The following is a 23,936-nucleotide window of genomic DNA, read 5'->3' as shown; positions in this document are numbered from 1 at the left end:
CCCCAAGAAAGGAGGACAAATGCACGTCCGGCGTGAGGTTGCGCCGGATGGAGGACAAAGTGCTCAAAAGGAGGACTGTCCGGCCTAAAGGAGGACGTCTGGCCACCCTAGAAGCAACGCGCTCCCTCGCATATGCCCCTCGATTGATATGTATATACACGCACACGCACACACACACACACACACACATATATATATATATATATATATATATATATATACATATTGTATGTATACACACACACTATACTAAATCCTGGCTATCAGGACTGCAGTCACATCACCGCTTTCACTATCCCCCTCCAGACTGGCCTGTCTTCTGCCGTTTCTCTCCAATTTTGCAGGTCGGGATTGATTCGTACCGGGTCACTCGCCACGCAATCATTCCATCAATATCTCAATCTTCCTGACTCTTCCTTCTATCGCCATCTTTGACCATCTGGTTTGTTCCATCCTGACACAGTAACCGATCCAATTTGCTCTTCCACACACAACGTACAGCAGTAATTGATGTCCTGTCTTCTCTCTAATTTCTCTATTGCATTTTTCTTTTGTTCTCCAGTCTCTTCGCCATACACCAATCCTAAGATTTTGTAAGTTGTTTTCAAAGATTTCCAGTTTTCTTTTTCGTTGTTCCGTCTCACAACCATATAACACAGTAGGTCGAATTACTGTAAATTCTAAGTTTTGTCTTCTTACTAACTTTTCTGCTCAGTGTCCATTTTTTTTTCCCAGAGACTTCTATATATTTGAATCTCAGTGTATTGTGCGTTTAGGTTCCCGACTCGTTCAACACCGTTGCCACGGTCTCTACTCATTTTCATAGTTGCTGTTTTCTTCTGGTTACATATAACGAGTCCGATTTGCTCTGCCTTTTCCTGGAATGGCGAGAACAAATTGTCGATTTCGTCCTTATTCTCCGCTATCATTACCACATCGTCTGCATAGGCCAATAGTCCAACATTCCCTGTATCCAACCTCGCTCCTAGGAGGTTCAGGCTTTCTTCATTGCTGGATTAAAAAGCACTGGTGACAGAAGGCACCCTAGTCTTAATCTACTAATAACTTTTTTTTTTCAGCTTCTGCCCCCCTACCTTCACTGCACATTTGCTGTCTACATATCATGCCTTTATTAGGGAAATAAATTTCTCTGGTACTCAAAATTTCTTTAAAATATGGAGCACATTGATTGTCGGTGTGTGTGTTTGTATATTCTGTACATACATATATACATAATATATATATATATATATATATATATATATTATATATATATATATATATATATACATACATACATACATACATACATACATACATACATACATACATACATACAGCAAAATATTACTTGAACACGTGATTCACAAATGTATAGATCATCGCATTTTCCACGTGGTGATCTGTATACATATATACAGTATATATACTACCTCTGCCACCACTACTACAATTATTAATGATAATAGATCTTTGAATGTTAGATAAATATGTTAATAAAAACACGTGCCTGTAAAAAGGACCATTCATTGATACAGACAGAGACGAATCCTGTATATCACAAGTAGATAAATATACACAGTACACACTATAAAGGCGTTTCTATCTATAGCCTGCAACTTCGTTGTTAGTAATTTACTAGTTCACTGCCGCCACTAGCCCAATAATACGTTATTTTAAAACTAAAATAAAACGTCATATTTTCATAACGTAACCTCTTCAGGGATCGAGATCATGGATAAGAAAAGTTGAAAGGGAGTATTTAGTTTTTGCTTCATGTTTCCATGACAACATTGTTTTTATTTACAATTTTTACAGTAAGTTCCCTTGATCAACTGCAATAAATTTCCAATAATCTCGGTGATATCCAATTTCTGCATCCATCCCAGATACGAGGCAACGAGGATGTGCTCCATTGGACTTGCACAAGCCGTACTTTTATACCTGTATTTTCACAATAAATAATAAAGAGGACGACACACTTTGTTTTATAAGTTGAGGCGCACAGTGGAGGACTTACGCAACAAAAACACTACGGTGCGCAGTCCACACGATTGTTTGTTTACAAACTAAACGGCACAACGAGAGAAGAGGATGACAAGAAGTTTGCTATTCATACGAAATTTGTCCTTAATTGCTACACTTTCTAAAGCATATGAACTCAGTTCTATCAGACGGTGTGTTGGGGTCTCATACAGGACGTTAATGTTAAAAACGACCAATGGAGTGGATTACGTTGCAGGAAAACAAAATCTGGTGTGTGACTCCCTAAGCAGTCCAGAAATTACTTGTTCTTCAGTTTCGAAACCACAGACGTCGACTAACATGGAATGCTCCGAGGCATCAATATCTCCATGCCCTGGGATATTGCACACAGATATTCAGCAATGGTCATTTGATGAAAATCAGTACCTTGCATTTCCCCTCGATCCTGTTGAAGAAAATAGTGTCCGGTGGAACGTCCCAAATGCAATATTTTCTCTTGTTAATCCAACTCCACTGGGTGGACAGACTGCATTGGCAGTAGTTTCTAGTGGAGCGCTTGATTGCATTGACATGGATAGTAAACTCACTCATGGTACCCTTTTTCGAGATTTTGCTGCTGGAACATGGATACATCCAGCAAGCACTCCCATGGCCCACAGATATGGTGGGCATCAGTTTGGGTGGTGGGCGGAGCAACTAGGAGATGGGAGAGCTCATTTGCTGGGACATTACACCAACAGGTAAATCATAACTTATAAAGTTAACTAATTCAAAGGTATTTTTCTTTTATCAAGACAAGGGTCTGTTCATTTTTATTATTTCTTTGGCACCTGCTTTAGTGCAAAAAGGATATAGCCTATTTTGATAATCCTCTCACAGTACCAGGTAGCAGAAACCGAGGACAAATATCTGCAAATGGTTGTTCTGTAAGACACTACAGATATCAAAGAATCATCTATGCTCACCATTATCAAAACTAGTCAACACCACCTTTACCTGAAGGTGCAACTTCAAAAAGCTGACACTTGGTTTCTGGACCAGGCTAAAGAATCCTCTTTTATCAACTTCAACTATATTTCCTCCACCTTTTTGCTAGGGGAGAGCATACAGAAACAAAAGTCCAAAGTTCCTTCCCAGGGAGATCTATAGGATGACCTAAGGACCTGCCAACCACTGTCGGGCTGTGTATTTCCAGTCATGTCAATTTGAAGCAGTAGTTATTATTATAGTAGGTAGCACTTTTCCTTTTATTTTGGATAATATCTGGCAGTTTTATTTATTCTTGTAACACCTGTACTTATTGTAGAAAGTTGCTACCTTGATCAACATTTTCATTAATGGGTGGTAATTTGTCTTTTATTGATATCTATGGAACTCCTTTAGTTGGGAAAGGGGTAGAGCCTCTGTTGATTAACATTCTAGGTTGTAACACATAAAAAACTATGTCGTACAAAAGTGGATATAGGGACATGATGTGAACCTGGTTCAACTCTTGTATAGTACTTCTAGTTGGACATATGGCTGAAGGAAGTAATACAGTACTGTCTGAGATCCTGAATGTACGAAATTCCAGTGAACATCAAAGACAACAACCCTCACCAACATAAACAATAGGTGATATTACCAGATACCCTCATTTCACCTACATACAACTTGGGAAATAACACATGACCTCCCTTTAACCATTTCCCAATAAAGATTACTATCAAATTAAATAACAAAATTAAAACAACTCTTAGAGAAACAGATATCACTTATAACAAAACACAGTGGGCAAAATATACATAAGAAATAGGTATGGATTTAATCCACAACCTCACAACAACCAGCAATGGTCATCAAGCTCTCCCATAGATTTCTCTGGAAAGGAACATTGGAATATTGTTTGTGTTATATCAATGTCTTTCACCAGCTATCAGGGGTACAAGGAGTGGATTTGCCAATTATCATCCCTCCACATGGGAAAAAATGTGTGTTTAGGGATAGGGAGTAATCATTAACAAGAATAAAGATTTTGGGCTTGTTAGAGATTAAATGCTAGCCCCAAAAGGCAGCATCTCCAGTTGAGGTGATGGTGCTAATGAGTTTTGAAGAGGGAAGACAGGGATACAATTCCCTACAACATCAGTCTACACTTACAGATGGAGGTTTTTTTTTTTTTTTGAATCATTTTATTACGCTCAAAGAGCGGCAAGCCTAGTACATAGGTAATTAGCTATTTACATGAGGATCGTGACTCATAGGGCACGCTGTTCGACTGAGGTGGCAATTCGTAGTTAAGTACAAAATTTCAGAGGTTGGGACACAGTGGTGGACACGGTATATAATCAGTGGTAATAACAGCATGTATAAAACAATCACAGTCAACAGTATATACAAAACAAAAGTATGTACAATATCACAGTTATGATATAAGAGACATTGACATAATTGAGACAGTCGTGGACAAGATCATACATGAGAATTATTACGTCGTACAGCGATAGTTAGCACCCACCAAAGTGTGGGTGACGTAAGAGTAGTGTTTCTAAATGGTTATCGGCAAGCAAGTATTTACATACATCAATGACAGACTCTCTATGGGGGATTAAATCTGTTACTGCAGGGCATTCAAGGCAATAATGCTGAAGGTTATTTGCATTGGGCAAGTCACACAGTTTACAGGAAGAAAATTGAGGCATGTCTCTTGTCTCGCTCACCTGCCACACTGGTCTGTAGCCTAATCTAAGTCGAGCAGATACGACATTATGTCTTCTAACTAAGAGTCCTCGGCGGCGATATTTGTGGGGGCGATTGGCAAAGTGATCATAGTGCTGAATGGTCACACTCGAAGGTCGTTCGATATTCCTACGGTGAACGATAGGCAAATGAGCTGCAGCACGTATTTTGCGTCTGTAGAATGAGAGGGAACCAGGTGAAGCGTCAGTTGCAGGTGAGGGCTGTTCGCAGGCTGCCTTGGCGAGTAGGTCCACTGTCTCGTTGCTAGTAATTCCTACGTGAGAAGGGATCCACAGGAAGTGAATAACAAGGAAGTGCTCAAGGGCTGTGGCTAACTGAAATAGAATGAGAGTTACTAGGTTATGGGATTCTGATTTTTGGGAGGACAAGGCACGGAGAGCAGATTGAGAGTCACAGATAATTAGGCCATTACTACCAATACGTAGCAGTAGATTGACAGCATCCAGGATTCCGTGGAGCTCGCAGGAAGTTGAGCTGAGGAAACCTGGTAGTCGGCGTCCAATCCAGCCTCCATGGGGTGGAACCATACTAGGCGAGTAGATGGCACAGCCCGTGTTTCCGTCCGGTTGCAGTGACCCGTCTGTGTATATTGTATGAACAGCTGGGAGGGAAGAGGTCACTTTGGCGATGGTTTCTAGAGCTAGTTGCTTCTGTAGTAGGGGCAGGTCAGTCTTGCATGTTGGTGTATAGGTGACGGCGGGGAGCGGAACCTTCCAGGGGGGCGGATTGTGAACAATTTCATGTCTAGGAATATGAAATCCTATACTCTGTAGGTTTGTGCAAATGGTTCTAATAAGGGCGCAACCACCAGGTTGGAGTCGGGGTCGAGGTGCGGTGGGGTCGAGAGACGTTGTGATGACATTCGAGTAGTGGGGGCTAATATGTGGGGTGTGTAAGCATTTAACAGTGAAATATGTTACGTTAGCGTGTATTCGTTCCACAGATGGAGGTAGGGGTTTTGACAAGTTTTGAAGATTGCAGCATGGAAATGATTCTGTCTGATGTTTGTCTCATAGGACCACCAATTGCAGGTACCTTTATTGATCTTTGAAATACCTGTCATATTGATTTCATAGGGGATGAATTAGATTTTAACATACTTTTCAAAGATAAGATATTTTATGTGTGATATTTTATTTCAGGAAGAAAGAACGTTGGGAGCTCCAGTTAAAAGGTTCTGGAAAAACTCCTTACTCAAGGCATGGGGATGGAAGGGCTGTCATCAGGTCATCTGTCAGAGAATTCCTTGGAGCTGAAGCCATGGCAGCTTTAGGTAAATTATATAAACTTTAATCTGATAAAATGGCATATTTTTTTCCCCGTCCAGTTTATTTGTCAAATCTCACTTTTAATTGCAGTATGGGGTAGTCACAAAGTTACTGTATTGTTGAGGTACTGTTAGCAGGCAAGAGAAATGGATGTATATATCAGATCAAAATCTGTTACCATTTGGTCAGTGACATGAAAATGTCATCAGCACTCACCATGTATGGTCCCTTAGACATCTATCTATATACCATGAGCTTTTCCCACTTATAAGGGAACCTCACCAGCCAGTCCACTACTACTGTACCTCACTTCTTCAGACATTCCACATGACGCTCATCTAACCCAGGTGCCTTACCTGCTCTCATCATTTTCATAACTACTTGTACTTCATCTTTTCTTATTTCTCCTCCATTTTCCTTTCCCATCACCATCATTTTCATAGTGCATCTCATGACTACCAACAATCCCTTCCTATTTTCCACTTTCAACAGCTCTAAAATACTCTCCCCAACTTCCTCTTACCACTTCATCTGTTAACATTTGTCCATCTACAGCTTTTACCTTTTCTTCTCTACTTGACTCGCCTCCCCTTCCTCTCTTAACTTCCTTCCAAAACATCATTTTATTTCAAAATTTCCAGTCATGCTTCCCCCCCCCATTGTATATCTGCTCTCCTATCTGCCTCTTTTATCTTTTGTTTTGCTTCTCTTCTTTTTTCTTTGTTCCTGTCATATGTTTCTCTCATCTTACTGTGCAACCAACCCCTGAATGCTCACTTCGTCTCTTCTCCTACCTTCTTCACTTCATCATCCCACCAATCACTACCCTTCCTTCTGTTCCCTCCTATTCTCCTTGTTCCACATACCATCTTTGGACACCTTGTCACTTCCTCCTTGAATTGCCCCCATTCCTCCTCCACTTCTGCCTGTACTCCATCCTTCACCACCTCCCACACTTCTTTAAACTTCTGGTATGCATGCTCCTTTTGTTTCTTATTTAAACAGTTTACTCGTAGCACCAGTCTACCTTCTGCCCTTTTCCTCTTTCTCCATCTATCCTCCACTCTCAATTTACCCTCCACCAAATAATCATCTGATATTCCCTCACTTTCATCCCTGAGAATATGGACATCCAGAACTCTTCCTACTCTTTTCGTGGATACCATTACCTTACCTTACCGTCGTGCCATATCCTCTTGGACTTCGGCAACCATGGAGCGCCACCGTTCACGGTCCCTAGTTACTTGTAACATCTGTGCTGGTTTGAGTTGTCTTCCCGTCGCCCTCATCAGCCCATCCATATACTTCTCCCTCTGCTTTCCTCTTGCTCTCCTTCCCTCCACTATTCCCTCCACTATTCCCTCCGCATTATATGTCCTAAGAATCGCAACTGTCTTTTCCTTATTGTTGTCATCAATTCCCTATCTGTCTCCATTTCTCTCAATACTTCTTAATTTGTTTTTTTCGCTGTCCATGGTACTCTTAATACTTGTCTCCATATCCACATTTCTGCTGCTTCTAAGTTTTCCTGCAATTTTTTGCTGATTGTCCATGCTTCTGCACCATACAATAGTGTTGACCATATAAATGTTTTAACTCTTCTTCTCCTTATATCTGTAGACATTTTCTTGTTTGTGATGAGTTATACCATTACATAGTCCATTAATGCCTTATCAATCACCCTTCCATCCACCATCCTCTCCCATGTGTACTTATACTTGACTTTTTTCCTAAATGCTGTGTTAGCTATCATCAACTCTCTAAACACATCTCTACCATTAACCCTCCACTATGATTTTTACCTGGCACTCCACACTTCCTAACATGTACAAATCTGTTGTTATGAGTAGTTGGTTAATAGTATGCACACTTTGGTACTGACATTTTGTATTTTTTGTTTGCCAAGACATTTATAAGCATGTATTATTTTGTGTATTATAAGTGTGTGTGTGTATCTCAGCATATGTATCATGTGTGTCTTGGAATTATTTGTCTGTTTTTCAAATAGGCTTCAGAACTTCAAGATGTGCTAGTATTGTCATTGGAGATGAAAAAGTAATTCGAGATCAGTTTTACAATGGCAACATCAAGAGGGAGAAGACCGCTGTTGTACTTCGATTGGCCCCAACATGGTTCAGGTAACATTTGAGTAGAAATGAAGTTAATGAATTTTCATGTTTATATAGCAGCAGTTTTTGAATATGTAGAGAAACTTAGATTTGGGCAAAATATTTAATTCTAGAAAGATTCGGGCAAAATATTTAATTCTAGAATTTTCATGCAGGTAAACACTTTGCCTATACAGTTGTCTCCCTTGTAACTTTGTTCCTAATAACAGTGAGATATCCTTCTATGTGAATCTAATATTTGACATCCTCCCCTCCATAAGGGTGAAGCAACTTATCTCAGTATATACACTATTTACTAACATCTTACATAACAACTATTCAATATTATATCATAGCCAAATAACCCATAGAAAGGGAATACCAGTATACCTGGCCAATATCCTTGAGATATGTACAACTTATATATCTAATTTATTTAATAAACCGACCCCTTCTTGTATAAACATACGCCTCATTTTCACTCTCTAGATCAGAATCTTGCACAGATACTTTGTCATTAGCTACATCATTGTTTACCACAGGACTACAGTTTACATGACCAAACATGACTTGCTCAGAAAGGCTCTTCACATTACTATCTAAACGAGGGTTCATTCCCAAATCATGTAGTGTTTGTATGGATCTATTGAAAACACCCTTTTGTGTCTTAACATCAACACTGTGAATCAAGGTGTTGCTACCACAATACACATTTACAGTCACTTTGATGCCCATTATAAACTGGGCATATTGTCTTCTCTAACATGTGCAATACTATCTACATCCACTTTACATTTCTGGTTGCACCTTTTTACCACAGGGGGCAAATTGGTTATGGAATCCTTTCTCCACACTTTCCAAGTGTTCTAATCTTTGGTTCCTTATTTTTTCCCTGTTGTGTAAGTCTTCGGAAGTCACAACATGGGGTTCAACATATGTTTCTACCAAGAATGAAGTGAGATGGTGTTGGGTAATGAGTAAAATCTGGTTCATCACTCACAAAGGTCAGGTGGTTGAGAATATATGCATAATTCAGCTTCTATAAGAACAGTTTCTAATTCAGTTTGCCTGAAATAATTGACTCCCAAATACTTTTGTAGAGCTAAATTGACTGAATCAATAAGCCTCTCAAACCATCCACCACGGTCCTGGTGTGGCAGCATCTGTGTCATGGGACCACACCACAACGCTAAGAGACGGGGGCCAAACAACCACAGCACACCCCTGCTACCAGCTCTTATGCAAGTGGCACTGATCCTTGGGAACAGCTTCAGTTACCTGGGCGAGAACCTCCTTTTTTATAGCAATGCACCTTCACATTTTTTTCTGCACTGAGGGGGGGTTCTCCAGTGATCATACATCTTCTCCTGCTATTAGCTGGAGATGTAGAGGCCATCCTGGGCCCACCACAAAATACACATGTCCAACATGCTCCAAAACCTATCACCTCAAACCAACAGACAAAGGGATCAGTTCAATGGAACTCATGCAAAAATTGGACCCACCTCACTTCCACAACATTTGCTGACATAAAACAATACACAAATACCTGGACTTGTTCTATTTGCCCACCCATAACTACATTCCCACTATCACACCCCCAGCTTGCATCCTTATCCACACCTCCACCCTTGCCATCCCTTTTCCTCCTGCCCTTGTCTCCAAACACTCCACTTCCTCCTTCTGACCTTGATCCTAATCCTCCTTCACCAGCACCCCAACTCCGTACAGCAACCTACAACATGTACAGAACACACATCAACATCTTACAACATAACATTGATGGCTTTAACACAAAAAAAAAACATGAACTCAAACACTTCTTCAAACAATACAACATACACATTGCCATAATACAAGAAACAAAACTATGACACTCCCAAAGAACACCCACATTTCATAATTTCATTACCGTCAGACACAGCCAAATTGACAGTGATGGCCATGGACTCATCACCCTCATCCACCAGTCCATCTGTTTCATGGATACAAATGCCACCACCAAAACACTCCTTCCTACCACAGACAACACCACTGAAACCCAATTAATCCAAATCCAAACAGGTAATAATTCCACAATTACAATAGTTAATATGTGCATCCATCCCTCAATCATCTTCCACAGTTCCTAACAACTTTAGGCATAATTTTAACCAATTAACCACCATTCCAAACCTTATCCTGAATAGTGAATTCAACACCAAGTTGTCAGCCTGGCATGTCAATAACCCCAACACAGACAGAGGGTTTGATCTGCAAACACAACTTGACTCACTGACCATCATAATCACACATGTATCCCCGATCAAGCCCTCTACACCCCCTCCCCTCCTGACATCATTTACTAACCCCAACAACTTCATGGAAAATGGTTAGAGCCCTCAGATCATCATCATCACCAAAACACGATACACCCCAGTTGGCCACAAGCACACATACAGTAATTACAAAAGAGCAAAAAGTGAAATTTTCACTGAAGAGACAGGTCAATAATTTGAGGGACAAAACAGTACACCAATCACAGACATAAATGCTGCTATGCACACTTTCAATACAATCATACAAAATGTAGACAAGAAATACATCCCCAGAGGCAACAGAAAATCACACAACCCAAACATCACACCAGAAATACAAGGCCTCATCAGATAATGTAATACACTTAAACATAATAAACTTAAACACAATACCCCTACATCTATCCTTCAGAACATAACAGACCAGATTCAAGCACTCAAGATTGAGATCAACAGCAAAATACATGAACAAAATACACAGAATTGGTGAACATTTGTCAACATAATCATAAAACTCCAGAAAACCATACAAGACACTCAACAGCATTACACTGTCCAACAGTAACACAACACACTCTCACACAGCCATAACCATAACAGCAGTCATCTTACCCTCAAACAGATAACAAGCAAACACATAAATCATTTTGCACAGACAAACCATTTCACCCCTCACCCTGACCACAAGTGCCTCATTCAATATAAGAAACACTTATCCACAGATCCAAACTACACACCCTTCATAGATACCCAAACAAAACATATAACCCATAACCTCAAGCACTCATCCTCCTGTGGCCGTGACAACATAAGTAACATCCATCTAAAACATCTGGACCTTATGGCATACATGCACTCACCAGCATTGCAAACTACAGCTATTTACACAACACTATACCCAATATCTGCAAACATGGGAAAATCTTCACCATCACCAAACCCAACAAAGACCCAATAATTCCAGCATCACACTACCCAATCACACTTCTCTGCTCCCCCTCCAAAGTCATAGAATGCCTTATACTACAACTCATCACACTACATACTTCCCTTGGTGAATCACAGCACAGTATTCGACCACTACACTCCACAAACACTTCTAATAAACCTCACACAAATTAGAATTATGACATCAATTCAGATCAGCCCCCACACAAAGCAATTCTTGTAACACTAGACATTAGTAAAGCTTTCAGTGCCATCCCCTGTCACAGTCTCACAAACAAAATATATAACACAAACATGCACAATAATACCAAAAGATAGTTGACCAATTACCTGGCAGGTAGAAATTCCTATGTGTCATATAATGGCCAATCATCACAACCAGAAACTTTAAGAGCAAAGTACCACAAGACTCATTTCTATCCCTCACACTCTTTAATGTATACATGCATGATATATTTCTTCTTATGCAGAGGTCATAACAATTATATGCACACACCGTAACACAGACAAAGCTGCAGAAATACTACAACCATACCTTGACATACTCAATACCTGGTTCACAACAAGTAGACTCAAAATAGCCCCAACTAAATCTACAGCTCCACTTCTCACCAGTAAGACAGATGAACACAAATACATACCATGCCTCAATATATCAACAACACTCATACCACACACACACATATACCCAAGATTCTTGGCATAACATTCAAATGACACATCGCAAATATAAGGACTAAATGCACACCTAGACTTAACATGCTTAAATTAATTGCAGGAACAACATTTGGACAAAACAAAGAAACTATTACTACAGTATACAAACAATGCATACACACAGTGATGAATTATGCAAGCCACAACACTCCACAGACAGTACAAAACAAAGCCTTAATGACAATTACAGAATGCACAAATACAATACCTATAGACCATTTACACCATGAAACAAAGGCTCTCAAAGTTAAGGATCACCATAACATGAGAGGCACATAAACATTTTCTACAGCCTCCACAAACACAGCACCCCCATAGCAGAATACCCACACACACCAAGAAACATTAAAACAACACCCAAGTACCTATATCACATACAAATATTCTCTTCTCATCTTCCACAACCACCAGACACCAGCCATCAGAAGCATATCCATAATCATATTACTGCTCCATCAACAAACTGAAAGACAATACATTATTTCATGCCAGACCCCCTGATATCCATCCCTCTGAATCCTCTCTCCCCTGAAAGGACAGTCCACCTGGCCAGACTGCAGTGCAGCCAACATCCAGCCCTTATAAACTACCAGAAGTGGCTGAATGACTGCATTGCAGATAACTATCAAGGATGTAACACTTCACCCCATACTATATAACACATTACAAAAGACTACTTTGTACACAATCATGCACGCTAACAGTACAATATAGTACACTTCATAAAGGATTTGCGGGAATACCCCGTTCCAACTGTGGCATTCCTCAGGGAGATGGGACTGCTAAGCCAGAGGGGATAACAACAACAACAACAACAATCCACCCCACCATGGGGATCTGGATACATTGAACTTCCACTTTGGTGGAGGCTGCAACAAAGGTTCTAGCATTATCCAAATAAAAGACATTAGGAAGACCTCTACAAACAACAAATCTTCTTATAGCCTGCATATAATTGACCAATGACATAGGCTCTGTGAGTTCCAGATGTACTGCTCTGTTGATAGCACGTGTATAAAGCAAAATATACAACTTTTTTCCTGAATCATCAGCACTAAATAATGGGCTAGTGAAATCTATACCCATAACTGCAAAGTGAGGTGCAGGATTAACTTGCAGATCAGGTATAGGTATAGCAGGTTGACAGCAATGGCAGCTATCATGCTTGCGACAGCTGAAACACTCCCTTAGCCAATCACCCAAAAACTCGATCTTAACAGTGAAACAATGCTGTTCACACCAGTGTGCTATAGAAATTTATATTGAAATTGTACTAAGTGGAGGAAGGACGGGAGAGGACAGAAGATAGGGGTGAATGGAGAGGGGTTGTGTATAGATGATGCTGTGATGCATGAGGGGGAGTGGGTGGGGGATGGGGGGTGAGGAAGTATGTATGAGAAAAAATTTGACACAGCCCGAAGGGATTTCTCCCCGTCTTCTCCTTTTCTGCATGAGGGGACGGAGAGGGGGGGGTTGCTGAATTTATGAAGCAGCCTTGCTGTGGATGTGCTGCATCTTGCGACACTGCTTCTGACCCAGGGCGGTGGACAGGATGCAGGGATGACCCATCATCCAGGAGGTGCTAAGATGAGAGGGGGGAAGGAGGGTGGAGGGGAGTGGAATATATAGGAAATGGAATGGGTGGGAGTGGTTTCTATGCCTTTTTCTTTTTGGCTACCCCCTGTGTAGGGGGAAAAAGCCTTTGGTATATGTATGTATGTATGTACTAAGCTTAGGTTACAAAATTGCAGTCTGCACATGAGTCTTTAGAATACCATCATCATCAATCAATGGATCTAATTTAGTAAACTTGGAATGTTTGGGGACAGGCCCTTTTCTAGATATGGTTTGGCTCTTATCTTGGAAGGCCTCTCTTTGAATTACATATGTTAACTTTGTCTTAGCAATATCTAATTCTTCAGTAGTGAAATCACTGGTTTTCAAATTATATTCCCTTTTTTGTTGTGTATGAATCTCAAAATATAACCAACAATTCTTATTAATTTATCAAGATCATTATATCTTTCAAGGTCCAAGGTGAGAGCTTCTGTCTGGACAGTTAAGCACTCAAATTGTTATCCATCAGCTCACTGCTGGCACTAAAACTATTACTATCCTTGATTCTAAATATGGGATTGGACAAATATTTAGGACCACTAAATCAGAGGTTATTTCCAATAAGGTTGTCTTCTAGTAAGCCTTGGGTCATTAAGTCAGCTGGATTTTCTGTCCCACTGCAGTGATACCAATTACTGGGAAGTGTCAGTTACTGAATCTCTTTAACTCTACTGCTAACATACACTTCTCTTTTGCTTGAATCACTCTTTATCCATACTAAGGTTATAATGGAATCTGTCCAACATGCAATATTGGTTTTAATGTTAATATCCAGAGCATTCTTGACAAATCCCATCAATTTAACACACAGTAATGCCCCAATCAGCTCTAGTTTAGGCAAGGTCAGTTTCTTAATTGGTATTACTCTAGTTTTGGACATGACCAGAGGAACTTTACATGTGTTGTACACACAAGCACCATAACCCTTTTCTGAGGTTTCTCCAAATTCATGAATTTCAAGGTACTGGGTATTCACTACTTTTCCAGGGTACATACATACATACATATACCAAAGGCTTTTTCCCCCTTACATGGGGGGTAGCCAGGGTACATTGGGAAAATAGCATCTATTTATAGCTAGTGAACTTAAGCACCTAGTAATAATTCATCCATTTTACAAGATATACCTTTAAATCACATGGCAACTTATCCCAAGACACACCAGACTTCCATATGCCTTGCAATAATATCTTAGCATACATGACAAATGGACTGATAAATCCACAGGGATCATGAGCTATGAAGCTTAATACTGTCCTTTTTGTAATACCAGTTCAAAATTAGAGTCTAAGTCTAAATCACAATATGAAAAAATATCACTAATAATATATTAGACCTCTTCAGACCCAATACATTATTAGTTTCATCAGCTTCTATCAACTGAATCTTATCCTTGAATTTTGATGCTATCACCACACTGTTGTATATAAGTTTCTGAAAATATTTTTGTTGCTACATCTACTTCAGTATCAACTCCACTAAACCAGTTGTCCACATACATATCTCTTTGCAGATTTTGAATTACTTAGGGCACTTAGTTAAACGAGTTTTAACAGTAGCATAGAGTAAAAATAAAAAGACAAAGTGTTTTCAAAGACAACTTTAGTAAATCGCATGTGTCTAATTCTATTTTTGTCAGGCAATAAGAACCTATGAACATTTATATCCTGGCTGTGTACACTTATTTGTAAAAAAAAAAGTCTTAACAGTATCAGTAGTAACCACATAGGGCCAGTGTGTAAATCTAATTAACATCTCCACCACATCTGGGTTGAGAGAGACTTGTTACCATACAGTCATTAAGAGAAATCTCATTCAGTCCCACCTAAAACCTGTTGTACCTTTGTGCTACTGCTTGACCTAACTACTGGTCTGTGTGACATACAGTATATGGGCCTGTGATAATAATTAGTTGTTGGTAACACTGATTAGCACTATTGTTTTCGCATTTGGCAATGCTGTATATCATTATTTACAATGGCGGCACAGTTGGTCTAGGTCCTGCATACCAAACTGTTTCCTACTGTTAATGTGTGTGAGTGTTTCTTTTATGTTGTTTTGTCTGTTGCAACCCCTTTCTGAGAAAGGTAACTTAACCAAAAGCTTATTTAATCTCTTTTTGGCATGATTCTCACTGCTCATCAGTGTATCCTTCATAATGTTTTCCTTCCATGATAAAGGAACTTCATATCTACCTTTACAAATTTGATCATATCATTGTACTCTTGAACCACTTCATCTTTAATATCTTCTTTACATTCTTTGCTAGTACTAATGCCAATGGTCACAAGTCCCAAAATTTTGACAGATGAGCATCAGATACCTTAGAGATACATAAGAGCTGGGATGATAAAGACTTATAAGTTGATGTTGATGACATACCTGAAAGGTCAGAACATTTACCACTGTTTCCAGACAAAACTCAGCAAAACACAGATTTCATGGCAATTATATTCCCTATCTGAATGGTATCTTCAGGTGTTATTAGGTTCCAGTAGTAGTCCAAACCAATTAGAATATGTTAAGTCTAAAGGAGAACTATGGTCAGTCATCTGCTAATCTTAAATGACTGAAAGCAATTAGAATATGGACTGGAACTAATAGTCTTACTAAGAGGTTATATATACTTGGAATGCCTACTACTACAATGGGAATAACATTACCCTTATCATCTGAAACCCTCAATTTGTAAATATTGCTATGTATATTTCTTTTAGAGCTATGACCACCAAAGAAACTACAAGGGATTTCTGTGCTAGTGATCCATTCAGGTTTACATTTTCCAAGAAAATTGTTCCTATGATCAATCACAACCACTATAAAAAAGCAACCTTGAAGTGACAATATTCCCTTTACTTTTCATTACCTTTACCTTAGCTATTTGTAACAGTCTTATTCCAACAGTAGTAGTGATAGTAGATAGGTTAGTTTGCTAATGGTCTTTTGCCAATTTCTCTTCACATCTTCCTTGGGGACTTCACTCAGCTTGATGTCACACATTGATCCATTGTACCTTGACACTTAGAACACTTGAATTTACAGTTCCTAGACCTGTGTCCCTTGTGTTAGGCATCTAAAGCACATACCTAATTCCTTTATCTTATCAAACCTCTGCTGCCTGTCCAATGCCAAGAACTTGTATCATTGAGGATCGGTGCCACCTGCGTAGAGCCGGTGGCCAGGGGTAGATGCTGCCGTTTGGCCCCCAACTCTTGGGGTTGGGGGGTGGTCCCACGACGTAGACGCTGCAGCTCCAGGACCCATTAACACACTGAAAGACAACACACTGCTGCATGCCAGACCCCCTGATATCCACCCTTCTGAATCCTCTCTCCCACGAAAGGACAGAGTCCACTTGGCCAGACTGCGGTGCGGTCACCACCCAGCACTTCTAAGCTACCAGAAGAGGCTGGATGACCGCATTGTGAACAGCTGCCCAGGATGTAACACTTCACCCCATACCATACAACACATAATGGAAGACTGCATTATACACAATCATGCACGCAAACAACACAACATACGCTCTATAAAGGATTTGTGGGAAAACCCAGTTTCGGCTATGGCATTCCTTGGGGAGACGGGACTGCTCAGACAGACAGTCTAAGGAACGACAACAACAACAACAACAACTTGTATCATTTCTCAAATCTGTGGGTTTTCTTACTACAAAATACACACCCTCATTCTTCTGGTGGGGAGATTGCATGCAAGGCTGAGGCAGTGAACAATTTCTCCTTGCTTCCTTTACTACCTTTCTTTCCTGCCCCAATCTTGGCATTTCCTTAATGCATTTCACTTCTCTCAAGCATTTCCATTTCCTTTTGGAGATAATTGAGTAACCAGTCAACATTGCTTTCATGTCCACTACAGTCTCTTGATCACAATAATCTTAACTCCATTGGCAGCCTTGACACTATCATAGGTGTTAACAGAACTTAACGTTGCTTGCCTGGAATTCCCTGGGATTCTAAGCTTCATATGTACTTGACCATTTTGTCCCAAAGTCTCCATAGCTGTGCTATGTAGGTCTTGCCTGGTCAAGTGAAACTTATAGAACAAGAAAAGCATGAATTGTGCACTCTGACTTACCAAATTGTTGCTTCAGCAGGTCTTGTCTTGTAGCTAGCACTGGTGTGTGACACTCCTGCAACCATATCCTTAGGAGTGACATATAGTAGTGATAGTAGATAGGTTAGTTTGCTAATGGTAGATAGCTCTGTGTCATCTATGTGTGGTGAGAATTGCTCCCAAAAACTTTGCCTCTGTTTGAGGTCACCATCAAATACGGGCAGTTCTGGCTTAGGAAGTCTTGCATGGAGAGATGATGTGGTGCTTGCAAAATCTGCCTTGTTCTCACCACCCACAGTCAGTTTCTTAAGTTTGTTAGCACATAACAGTCTTGTGTGCCTGGCCTTCTCTCTAGCTGCATCTGCCTTATCCAAGTAATCATCTTGTGCTTCAGGGCTTATTGATAGTTCAATCTGTGACTGCATTTCTTCTAATTTTGCAAGTCTCTTATCAAAATCCTCCAGTACTTCTACTAACTCACTGGAGGTTGCTGGGAGGGGGGGTGACTCCTGACTAGGAGGCTATTTATCTTACACACTCTTGTCAACCTACCTTGTACTGCTGCTTAGGTCTTGTAAAGTTGCTCCATTGTGCCTACGTCCCTGGGAAAAGAATGCTTCACTCTTGCTAATGTGGTCCACAGGTACTAAGCTTCTCGGGTGGTAGGCACCATGTAATATCTGGGGCAACTCCTGCAAAAATACAAATTAAACAGAAAGACCAAAGAAACACAACTGGTTGGTTGAATAGTCAAAAATTTTCTTTTCTTTTCTTTTCTTTTCTTTTCTTTTCTTCTTACAGTCCTCTTCAATACAAGTCAAATTCTCGCAGGTAACATCACCTGCCTGATGTATGATGATGTATCACAATACTTGCATTATAAAATATAAAATTACAACTGTATTACTCGTTCGCATTCACTCTGAATATTAATAACCACTGGAAATATGATCAGGTCAGTTCACAGAATATGTGTCACTCAGCTACAACTACAAAATAAATATAATCAAGACACCAACTCGTGCCTCATGATGCATAAGTAGGAGTTATCATATGTAAGGGGTTAAATATAATGAACATATTGTTAAATTACAAAAATAAACCTTTTGTATCGTTCAAAACCATATAATTAAATATTGCATTTTTCTTTTACTAGTGTTATACCAAACAAAGCTCAGATAGATTATTATGTGTACTATAATGGAAGGAACAACAAAGTTCAGCAATGTTTGAACATCCAAACCAAAAACAAGAAAATTATGTCAACCAATCTGTCGCTAATCCAAAACAAATGTCTTTACCTTTCAGTGTGAATTTAATATATGACAAGTTCAGTAACAGGTACCTAGCTGCAAGTGGTATTCCTGCAACATATACATCATCTACCTGTCTTCAAAACCTGTCAACATATGGCTCTTGGACCCAGTCCAAGATATGTATGTGTATATGAGAAATAAGTGTAATGAGAAATAGACATTTGGGAATGGATGCTAAGAGGCAATTGTATGATGGGATGATTGTGCTAACAGCACTGTATGGGATAGAAACATGAAATATAAGAGAGGAAAAGTTTAAATGTGTTTGAAATGAAATGTCTGAGAAGTATGGTAGGGGCCTCTAGGCTGGATAGAGTGAGAAACAAGGAGGCGAGGAAAGGAGTGGGTGTGGAAAAGGAGTTAGGAGATAGGGTTGATGAAAGAGTATTGGGATGGTTTGGACACATGGAAATAATGAGTGAACAAAGATTAGTAAAAGAAGTGTGGAAGGCAGAGGTGGATGAAGTGACTAAGGATGAGGTGATGGATGGGGTAAAAGGGGCATTGAGAAAGAGGAGGATGTCTGTTGAGGAAGGAAGGGAGAAGACAGAAGATAAGGGTGAGTGGAAAATGATTGTGTATGGATGATGCTGTGATGTATGGAAAGGAATGGGGGGGGGTTAGATAGTAGTTATGATTAAATGATATTTTGATGCAGCCTGAAGGGATTTCTCCCCATCTTCTCTTTTTCTGCATGAGGGGACAGAGAGGAGGGGGGGGTTGCCGATTAAATTAAGTGGCTTGCTATGGATGTGCTGTGTCTTGCTGCATTGCTTCTGACCCAGGGCAGTGGGTGAGATGCAGGGATGACCTGTCATCCAGGAGCCAAGAAAAGAGGGAAGGAGGGGTGGGGAATGGAAGTAGAGTGGGTTAGGATGAAATTGAAGGGAGTGGATTTATGCCTTTGACTTTGGCTACCTCCCTTGTAAGAAGGAAAAAGCCCTTGGTATATGTATGCATGTATATGTATATATATATATATATATATATATATATATGTATATATATATATGTATATATATATATATATATATATATATATATATATATATATATATATATTATATATATATATATATATATATATATATATGTATATATATATATGATTGATGACATGGTTTAACATCACAAACTCTCTCCTATCGAAATGCTAGGACAGTGCCCTCACAGAGGACTTTGTAGCTTGGAATTTAATAAACCATGCTCTTGGTTCAACTTCGCTGGTGGTAGGATTTGAACCACCATCCCCTCGACCTTCTCCTCAAGTAACGACGCCCTAACCCGCTCAGCCAGCGATAAATATATATATATTTATATATATACATATAAAACTTAAACCCATTCTCGGAGAAAGATAAGCTGAGATACAGAGTAAACTGTATATTTCGACCACTAACTGTGGTCCTCTTCAGCAGTATGGTCGAAATATACAGTTTACTCTGTATCTCAGCTTATCTTTCTCCGAGAGTGGGTTTAAGTTTTATTTTATTCGTGTGTTATGACACCTATGTTACTTTATATATGTATATATATATATATATATATATATATATATATATATACAGTATATATATGTATGTATGTACATATGTATATATATATATATATATGTATATATACATATATATATGTATATGTATATATATATATATATATATATATATACATATATATATCTTAGTCATGTGGAGTAGGGCTTGACCAGTATATATGTATTTTGTATTAAACCTTTCCAGTGGATATATTTAATTTATTATTTTCTTTAAATGATTCCTTTTCTTCTCCACAGATTTGGATCCCTTGAAATCCTGACCAGAAAGGGAGAGATTGAGAACTTGAAGCTTTTGGTTGACTTTATTCTGAGGGAACATTTCCCAGACATTGATCATAGCCATCCTGACAAGTATTTAGAATTCTATAGTGTTGTTGTTGGAGAAACAGCAGAAATGATAGCAGAGTGGCAAAGCATTGGATACACTCATGGTGTCATGAATACAGACAATATGAGCATTAAATCTGTTACCATAGACTATGGGCCTTTCGGTTTCATGGAAGCCTATGATCCAGACTTTGTTCCCAACACCTCAGATGATGAAGGAATGTACAGTTATGCGAATCAGCCCACAGTGGGGAGGAACAATCTTCAGAGGTTAGGTGTTGCTCTTCAACCTCTGTTAACTGTAGACCAGATTGCCCAGCTTGATATCATTGTCTCTGGGTATGATGAGATTTTTAGAAAGGTCTACCTTCAATTGTTTATGGAAAAATTAGGGTGTAAGCAAGTCATGAGTGGTGATAATAATATTGTTCATAATTTTCTTCAGCTTATGGAAGAATCCAACTCTGATTTTACTCTCACCTTTTGGGAACTTGGTAACATTACCATATCAGATCTTGAAAATAAGAAAATTCCTAGTTCATTTTGGGCTGTTAAGAAAATCTCTAAGAGCACTTCATACTTGAGGTTCATAAAAGAGTACAAAGAAAGACTTGTTCAAGGTAATGTGAGTGAAGAAGAGAGACAGAAAGTCATGTCAAAGAGAAACCCACGATATGTCCTGAGGAACTGGATTGCTCAGAAAGTAATTGAGGAGGCAGAAAAGGGACAGTTTTATTTGCTCGGATTAACACTGAAGGTTCTTGAGGATCCATTTACCTTGCAGAAGGAAGCAGAAGATCAAGGATTTGCAAAACTACCTCCAAAGTGGGCAGGAGGTATAAGAGTGAGCTGTTCCAGTTAGTATTTGTTGGTTAGTACAAGATGGTGTGTGTGATATTTTAACTGCTTTGACTTGATACTTCATGTACATGTCCTGTACATACATACCAAAGGGCTACATCAAAAGATACATGCATCCCACACCCATGCAACAAAACACACCAAAACTCCCTCCCCATGTACTCAAAAAATTTGTAGAGTAGATAAGAACATCTATTCAAGTTCATTTCTTCATTCATTTACAATCACTCTATTCACTCCCGTCTTGTACATTTTCTTCCTTGCTCAACAGATGTTCATGTGGTTCATCTACTTTCATTTATCAACTCCAAACCCCTTCCTAGCATGCATAGGTTTACTTCCTTACCATCCCATCCATTCAGTAACCATGGCAACACTACACAACCCAGGCACAGCCTCCCTTTCATTTCAAATAATTCATTCTATCCATTCCTGACCCTCATGCAAGCTTTACTATTCATGTAAAAACTTTTAACTTTCCCCTGCAGATTTTTCCCAATTTCATACATCCACAACACATTCTGCAATAAAGTTGATAGAGTTGCATAAACACTATTCAAGATTTTAAGAAAAAACTTGATGCTGAGAAATACAAAGACAGGTCACCACGAGCATAGCTTTTTTCCCGTATAATACAACTAGGTAAATGGACTGGAAGTGAAGTGTTTATTCCTGATGTTTCGTCTATTGACTTTCTCAAAGGAATAAGCATACTGGATACGTGCAGAGTTTATATACATATACGTATCCAGTATGCTCATTCCTTTGAGAAAGTCAATAGACGAAACGTCAGGAATAAACGCTTCACTTCCAGTCCATGTTTCCTTTGCTGTGTTTATGCAACTTGTTCACATGGATTTTCAAAGTTGATAGAACTCTTGTGCTTGGCCCAGAGACTAACAGAGACCAAGTATTAGCTCTTCAGGGTTGCATCTCCAGATGGAAGTGACAGGTTTTGAGATGGGTAGTAGAGGAATGAGTCTTGCTGATGCTGAAGTACGTCTTGCAGGGTCACCACTTGTAGTCGGTTATAATTGGTTCCTCAAGTTGTTCTCTCTATCTATATACCAAAGGCCACTTTCCCCATATAAGGGAAGTAGCCACCTAAGGCATGACCCACTCCTATCCTTCACCCATTGTTTCCCTCTCATCTTAGCTCCTTGTAGATGAGGGGTCATCCCCCTACTCCTGCTCAGTGCCTGGGTCAGAAGCAATGCAGCAAGGCACAGTACATCCTTAGCAGGGCCACTTTATTTACATGGTGACCTTCCTTCCTAGCCTTCTCGTGTGAAAAACAAAGAAGACGGAGAGAAATCTATTGGTAGCTGGAACAAAATGTATGAAGTTGGTCACCTCATTAAAGGTGTTGAAAAATTTATAAGAAGCTAAATAGTTTTAACTCCCGTATCTGCAATAAGTGCCACTCAGGTCTGTCAAAAGAGGAAATGAAACTATGCTTCCTTAAAGTGCAATAGCTTGAGAATTGATGTGTTTATACTAGATAACATGTGATGTACATAATTTTGGAAGGGTTGAGATGTACGAGTAGAGTATATATATTCTATAAAAATAATTTTATGTGTATGTGATGACTCACTATGTGTGGTACAGATATGTAATAAATATAGTTTTGAATGGGTATAGTGTGTACATTTCCCTAGCTTGAATCCTTTGATTTTCAAGGTTATATACCCAATTTTTTTTTACAACATATTGAATACCTGGTATATATTCTCCATTGTAGGACCAATTGGTACATGCATGTGGTGGCCCTGTGAAACAGCCATGAGAGATATTTGTCTTCTGTCTTCAAAAACTGTCAACATCTTCACCACCACTTGAAAGTGCAACCCCAAGAGGATGACATTTGGTCTCCAGAACAGGCCCCTGGCCACCATCAACATTGACTATTTCTTCAATCTTTTCACTTAAGAAGAGCTAATAACTCCATCCCCTTACTCAAAGGAGACAGTAATGACTTGTACTGATGTAAAAACTTTTGGCTGTGAGCGGGGTTCGAACTCGGACTTCCCGTGTTAAAAGTCATGCCACTAGAGTCTAGACCAGCGTTTCTCAACCAGGGTTCCCCGGAACCCTAAGGTTCCGCAAAAGGTCTCGAGTAAGGG

At 39.5% G+C, this 23,936-nt stretch overlaps 1 protein-coding gene and 1 pseudogene across 1 annotated transcript; one reads left to right on the top strand and one right to left on the bottom strand.

The window, feature by feature from the left end:
- The first annotated feature begins 1,837 nt into the window (after positions 1 to 1,837).
- Positions 1,838 to 23,449, top strand: LOC143021947 (protein nucleotidyltransferase YdiU-like). Its single transcript, XM_076179860.1, has 4 exons — positions 1,838 to 2,726; positions 5,868 to 5,998; positions 8,002 to 8,131; positions 20,860 to 23,449. The coding sequence occupies exons 1-4, from the start codon at positions 2,095 to 2,097 to the stop codon at positions 21,809 to 21,811; spliced, it is 1,845 nt and encodes a 614-aa protein (XP_076035975.1). The 5' UTR covers positions 1,838 to 2,094; the 3' UTR covers positions 21,812 to 23,449.
- LOC143021948 (uncharacterized) lies at positions 15,367 to 19,645 on the bottom strand (annotated as a pseudogene).
- Positions 23,450 to 23,936: the final 487 nt, after the last annotated feature.

This window comes from Oratosquilla oratoria, chromosome 43 (assembly GCF_046742065.1).
Source record: "Oratosquilla oratoria isolate Oo_2021 chromosome 43, ASM4674206v1, whole genome shotgun sequence".
Lineage (NCBI taxonomy): Eukaryota > Metazoa > Arthropoda > Malacostraca > Stomatopoda > Squillidae > Oratosquilla > Oratosquilla oratoria.
This window is presented reverse-complemented; position numbering and strand designations above follow the sequence as displayed.